Below are 6,000 nucleotides of genomic sequence, written 5' to 3' on the forward strand. Positions count from 1 at the left end.
CAGCTATTCTTCCTCCCACTCTCACTCATCGTATCACTTCAGGCAAGAACGAGGCAATCCACTTAGCTTAGCTTGCCCCTTAGCTTGGGGTATTAGCCTTAATTAGTTGGGGCTGGTTAAATGTTAATAATTCTTAAAGTGAGGTTTCAGTGGTGCATTTGGCAGCTAATGAGCATGTAATGTCCCTGTATGGAAGAAAAGGGTATGCGGACTGAATGGGTTTAAGATGCTAGGAATGTCGCTGGTAAAAGAGAATATGTAATAAATATCTCTGATGGATAAAGTTTCCATGTTTGTACCAAAACAGATTAATCTGTTACTTTGAATTTAAATGAGATTGCAATACCAGGAACTGAGGTCAATTTTTAAATGTGCTTATGCAACATAAGAGGCCATTCTTGTAAAGACCTGATCAGGATGTTTATGAACTGATTTATTTTGTTAAATTTCTTAATAAAAGTGCAAAAAAAATCTATCATACATAATAATTTAAAAAGCATAAAGAATCTGTACTGAGACTATTCATGCAGCAATATATTGGCAATATACTAGAGTCCTATTAGATTTCAGTGCTTAAAATCTTCTCATTCATATATCATTTTATTTGGGGTTTTTTTGTTTTATTTTTAATTTTGTGCTACATGAATTATATTCCACAGCAAAGAGAGAAAAAAATAGAACATTATGTGCTTCTTCAGTCCTTCTTCTATGCTTGATTTTTTTCTCAGGCCTAAAGGCTAGTGCTTGTGTTTAAAAGTGGTGGTCTAGATGCTTTTGAAAATCTCACCACATTGACTTGACACACATGGGTTATCTGAATGGGGAGCCCAGAAAATCAACTTAAGCATGTATATGTATGTACCCAGTACCCAGACTACATTTCTGTAAATGTAAATATTGATGTAGCTTTTGGACTTAATTTAAAAACTCTACATATGGCCCCTAGTGTGCAACATCATAAACCTACTTTTAGCAATTAGCCACATCATGAATGCCCAAACCTGTGCAATGGAAGACTGAGGGTTCAGTATCAGGTTCTGGAAAGCTCTCTTCACGACCCAGTTTAGCTGGTGGAAGAAACCGCAGTTGTAGGTGATTGTGCGGGACTTGGGTTTGGTGCTGTACTCTTTGCCCCTCATGATACGCTCCAGTTCAGCCTTGGTTTCCTGAGCATAGCTGCTTTTCTTGTATTCCTCCACCAGATGCTCTTCAATGCTCTGCCTTGTGCTTCCAGGCTCTTCAAGTTCTATATCTGCATCACAGGATCATGCAGGATTTTAGAAGATATATTTGCTACTAAATGTACAAGTAATCCAGTCTGACTCACTGAGAGGGTCATATTTACTCAGGAATATCTACACATGAAGTGAGAAATCAAGATTCACAAAACTTCAGATGCCAATTCTTTTCAGGGGAAATTAGCCAAGGCATTCTCCAAAGTTGCTAGAAGTCACCTGATGATGACGTGTTTTTTTTTTTTTGTCATGATCATTTAAATATCAAAATGTGTTATATGAAGGAGGAAGATTTTCAAAAGACTTTGAGGACAGAACAGAATATAGTAGAGAATGATCCAAATAGAAATGAAAAGATTATACCAAAAAAGAAGCCTTTGGTCATGGCACAAGAAACTATTTATATATTCATAAAATATTAGAATTTCTATCAAGACTGCAGATAAAAAGAAGCAGTGGTTATTACTTTTATTTATAAATATTGCCAGGAAGATGAGTGATTGGTCATTGGGATTTGATGGTGGTCAGTGATTGGTCGTTGGGAACGATCGTGATAAGTGATTGGTCATTGGGAACGATGGTGATTAGTGATCGGTCATTGGGAACGATGGTGATCAGTGATTGGTCATTGGGAACGATGGTGATCAGTGATTGGTCATTGGGAACATTGGCTCAGACAAGTGCAAGTCAGTTAGGTTTTACTATAGCTAAAGTGTGCTCAAAAGTCACCATATTTGTTGTTAGGCAAAATAACTATGCTAAAGGGATCTAAATGGTCACCACATTTATGACAAAGTCACTAAGTTGGCAACACTGGATGGAAGATGCAAAATGAAGAATAGTCCTCTCACTATACCTATACATGAACAGCACTGGAATAATGATGTTATATAAATGCTAATCATAAATTTGCACGTTTATGCAAAGCAAATTACTAGATATCACAGAGGCCTATGGTTAATCCACGTACAAGCACTGGCCCACCATTACAAACAGTCAGATTATTACAATACACTATCTTATAGTTCCAAAACTCTACATATTTGAAAATAGTGACAGTTACACAAGCCTTAGCTATGGCTAGGAATTGAAAAGCCTTTCACAATAATCAATAATCTAATTAAATCAAGCATTTGGGATTAATTCTGTCTTTGATCACTTCCAAAGGATTCCAGAACCTGACATTAAAGCAATGAAGAGTGTGAAAGTGAAAATGGTGGTGGTAGGCCACAGGCAAATTTGGCTAAAATTCAAGATGTCATGGGTTTTGTATATGATTTAAACTCCTGGCTATTGGTGCTGTGCCCCGAAACAAGCTATCCAATAGTGTTGTTTTCTGTAGATGCAAGGTCACACTGGGGAAAAGCATCTGAGAAATGTAAATGAATACCTTCTGTAGTCTGCAGCTTGGCCATAGACACAGCTATGGAGTCTCCATTAATGACATCCAGGAAGAAATCTGCTGGGTTGTTATGGGTTTCACATTTATAACCTGGAACACAATATCAAAAGAAAACATCATAAATGGGAGGCTCCATGTATACTGTAAGAGTATCATTATTCATTTTATAGACACTCTACAGGTGATTGTAGATAATTTGGGGGCAGAGATTTGGAAGCATGGGTGGGGTTTGTGTGTATGTGTGTGTGTTAACCATATGTGTGTTAACCATCAGAGAGCTAATCTTGAAAAAAAAAATGGACTAATCTTTCCAAATGGACTTTTAAGTGCAATTTTATCATATTTCAGAACTGTTCATAGTAGAAAATGGCAAAATTTCACCATGTGAATGGCTTTCCCAGACTGCCGTATAGTTATGATATTGTCCCCCTTACTAGTGCTAATTGATTGACCCCTTATTAGTTTATATACTCCATGTGTTTTGCGGGCATGTGTATTTCTGAGTGTACCAATGTTGGCGAAGTAGTCCAGTGCATTGTGGGCCGGTCCATGGTAGACTTGTTTGCCACTGACCAGCAGTGTGAGGTTGTCAAAGAGCTGGTAGATGGAGTAGCGTGGCTGGTGGATGGACATGATAATGGTATGTCCATTATTGGCCATTCTGAAGACAGGAAAACATTAAACACTACCCGCATAACTAATCAAACAACACTTAATTAGGTGTTAATTATCCAACTTAGCAGCATTATTGTGATTTTTTTCCTATAACAACATGTCAACAATGTTTTATTCATCTTTATACCACAGCAATTTGGCATTTTTTTGTGCAAATTTAACAATGTTTTATCCAAAGTATAATTGATACAGGATACACCTAAGGACATTTTCACTTAGGGGTGTACTCACTTTTGTTGCCAGCTGTTTAAACATTAATGGCTGTGTGTTGAGTTATTTTGAGGGGACAGCAAATTTACACTGTTACACAAGCTGTACACTCACTACTTTACATTGTAGCAAAGTGTCATTTCTTCAGTGTTGTCACATGAAAAGATATAATCAAATATTTACAAAAATTTGAGGGGTGTACTCACTTTTGTGAGACACTGTATGTGTTTAAAATAGAATTGTCAACACGAATTACAACATAAAAAAAAATAGCAGCTACAAAGTATAAAACCTGAATCATTTTCACTATTTACGATTATGTTAACTGGACTAAAATAATAATAATAAAAAATTATTAAGAATCTACACAGAAAAAGCACAACTCTAAATACTTTGTGTCATAACTTCAAAATAAATACTGAGAATTTAGCTGCCAACTGTGTAGACAACTGGCCTCAAGGTATTATTTACGTGACGTTACATCATTTAGAATAAATTTCCTTCATCATTACAAGCAACTTGTGGCAATTTGACCAAATGCAGAACCTTTCAAGCTGTAGGCCTCAACATTGTTTTGAGATACTGTTGTTAATATAGAAACGATAATGTATTGGAGCGAATGGATTAATATACTATGTGATTTGCCTTGCAGCCTGAACTAAAGTCAGCATTGCAGTTATAGAATCAAAATTGAGAATTGAGTAGTGCTGTGGTATAAAACACTAACAAATCAATCACGAAACAGAGAACGTAGGATTACAGTGAACCTAAAGATGTTTATTATTCTACTGTGTTTCTGGCAGGTGGCCTTGTTTTCTCTTTGCAGCAAGGAGAAGCAGCATGACCACTGACCGTTTAAGCAGCAGTAGAACAGAGTTGGCGGTGCTGGCATCCAGGCCTGTAGTGGGTTCATCCAGGAACAGTACAGAGGGGTCAATGATCATCTCCATGCCAATGCTGGTCCTCTTTCGTTCACCACCAGAGATGCCGCGAATCAGCTCAGTGCCCACCTGAATGACCAAAAGCATGATATTGTAAATCACAATGCATGCAGTGCAATATATATATATAGGATACTATATATATATATATATTTGTTATATATATGTTTTAGATACTTTCAGGCTAACCTCTACATTTAAAGAGTTTTTTAAAGCTTTACAAGAATGTGCTTGTTTTAGTGTATAGATTAACAACAACAAAAAACAATTAGCCTGATTCATTTCCATGCTATTTGCACAGTTCTGTTGAGCGTGGCTAGATGTAAAGTGCAGGTGTCTGTTTGCATGTGTGCAAGTACCCTTCTGTCTGCCACTTTACTGAGGCCTAACTCAGAAATGAGACGATTAACTCTGTCTTCCTTTTCTTTCTGTTTTACAGTGGATGAAAGACGAAGTGCAGCCGAGAAACACAGATTCTCTCGCACGGTCAGAGTGCCCATCACCACGTCATCCTATCCACACAATCAACAAAGGTCACATACAGTAACAATAACACTCATCCTCAAAGTACAGCAAAAATATACCTTAGCATGTGAAAATACCTTGGAATATAGTCTAATCTATCTGGAATTTCTCATTATACCACAGAACTCTTGAATCGGATTGGTCAGAAGGTATTGACTAATTTTCTATAAGAGCAACTGTGGCAGTCGTTCTGGCTGTAAGGTAAATCACAGGTTAAAATTAACGCGCTCATTCTAATAAGTTGTTGTTTCTATAGTAACATCTTACAAAGGGATTGTTGTATTTTTGCGGCAGCAAGTTTGCAGAGAGAAAGAGAGAGGCTGTTGATGGAACGACTGATTATAACTGATAGAACGTAAATGATAACAGGAATTAACTTGTTTCATGGACATTCCATAACATTAAACACAACTATAAACTGATAAAAAAAAAAAAAAATTCAACATGACGTTCTTTTAAAATGAATACAATATTGGTGCTGTTGTATAAGAGGAATAAAATGCTTTGGGATGTGATGTTAATGGAAATATTTGCCATTGTTGATTATTTTATTATTTAACAGATAGGGTTGGGAGGGTCACTGTAAAAATGTATTCCGTTACAGTTGTAAATTACTTCATAAAAAATGTAATCAGTAATTTAATCCAATATGAAAGTAATGTAATCTGAATATTTTTGGATTACTTTGAGGTCACATATTTAAATAAAGTCAAGAGAAAAGCAATACGATCTAAAATACTTTTATTTAGAGTTTACTTTAGAGATTAAAAACATGGGGGGGGGGGGGGTCTTAGTGTTCAAAACAGTGTTACTATGAATGCAGGCTTTAATACACTGAAAAATACACACGGTTAGCGTCACATATATATATATATATATATATATATATATATATATATATATATATATATATATATATAAAATAGTTTTCACTCTGCCCACATATTACTTTTTTTCCTACATTCTTTTGAATGTCCATGGAATAAAATAAAATATCAGATGCCGTGAGTGT

The 6,000-nt window shown here is 35.9% G+C and overlaps 1 protein-coding gene across 1 annotated transcript; it reads right to left on the reverse strand.

Annotated features, from left to right (window-relative positions):
• Positions 1-2,547: 2,547 nt before the first annotated feature.
• LOC128605746 (broad substrate specificity ATP-binding cassette transporter ABCG2-like) lies at positions 2,548-4,550 on the reverse strand. The gene is made up of 3 exons (XM_053621460.1): positions 4,375-4,550; positions 3,147-3,298; positions 2,548-2,727 (listed from the first exon to the last, which is right to left on the reverse strand). The coding sequence occupies exons 1-3, from the start codon at positions 4,548-4,550 to the stop codon at positions 2,552-2,554; spliced, it is 504 nt and encodes a 167-aa protein (XP_053477435.1). The 3' UTR covers positions 2,548-2,551.
• Positions 4,551-6,000: the final 1,450 nt, after the last annotated feature.

The sequence above is a fragment of the Ictalurus furcatus genome, chromosome 3 (genome assembly GCF_023375685.1).
Source record: "Ictalurus furcatus strain D&B chromosome 3, Billie_1.0, whole genome shotgun sequence".
Classification (NCBI taxonomy): domain Eukaryota; kingdom Metazoa; phylum Chordata; class Actinopteri; order Siluriformes; family Ictaluridae; genus Ictalurus; species Ictalurus furcatus.

Bases quoted from the DNA above. Each gene is read 5' to 3' on its own strand.
- LOC128605746 (XM_053621460.1), bottom strand. From the start codon at position 4,550: ATGCTTTTGGTCATTCAGGTGGGCACTGAGCTGATTCGCGGCATCTCT. The intron at 3,299-4,374 runs GTCAGTGGTCAT...TCCTGTCTTCAG, and splicing joins GTTCTACTGCTGCTTAAACG to AATGGCCAATAATGGACATA. The intron at 2,728-3,146 runs GTACACTCAGAA...ATTGTGTTCCAG, and splicing joins GGACTACTTCGCCAACATTG to GTTATAAATGTGAAACCCAT.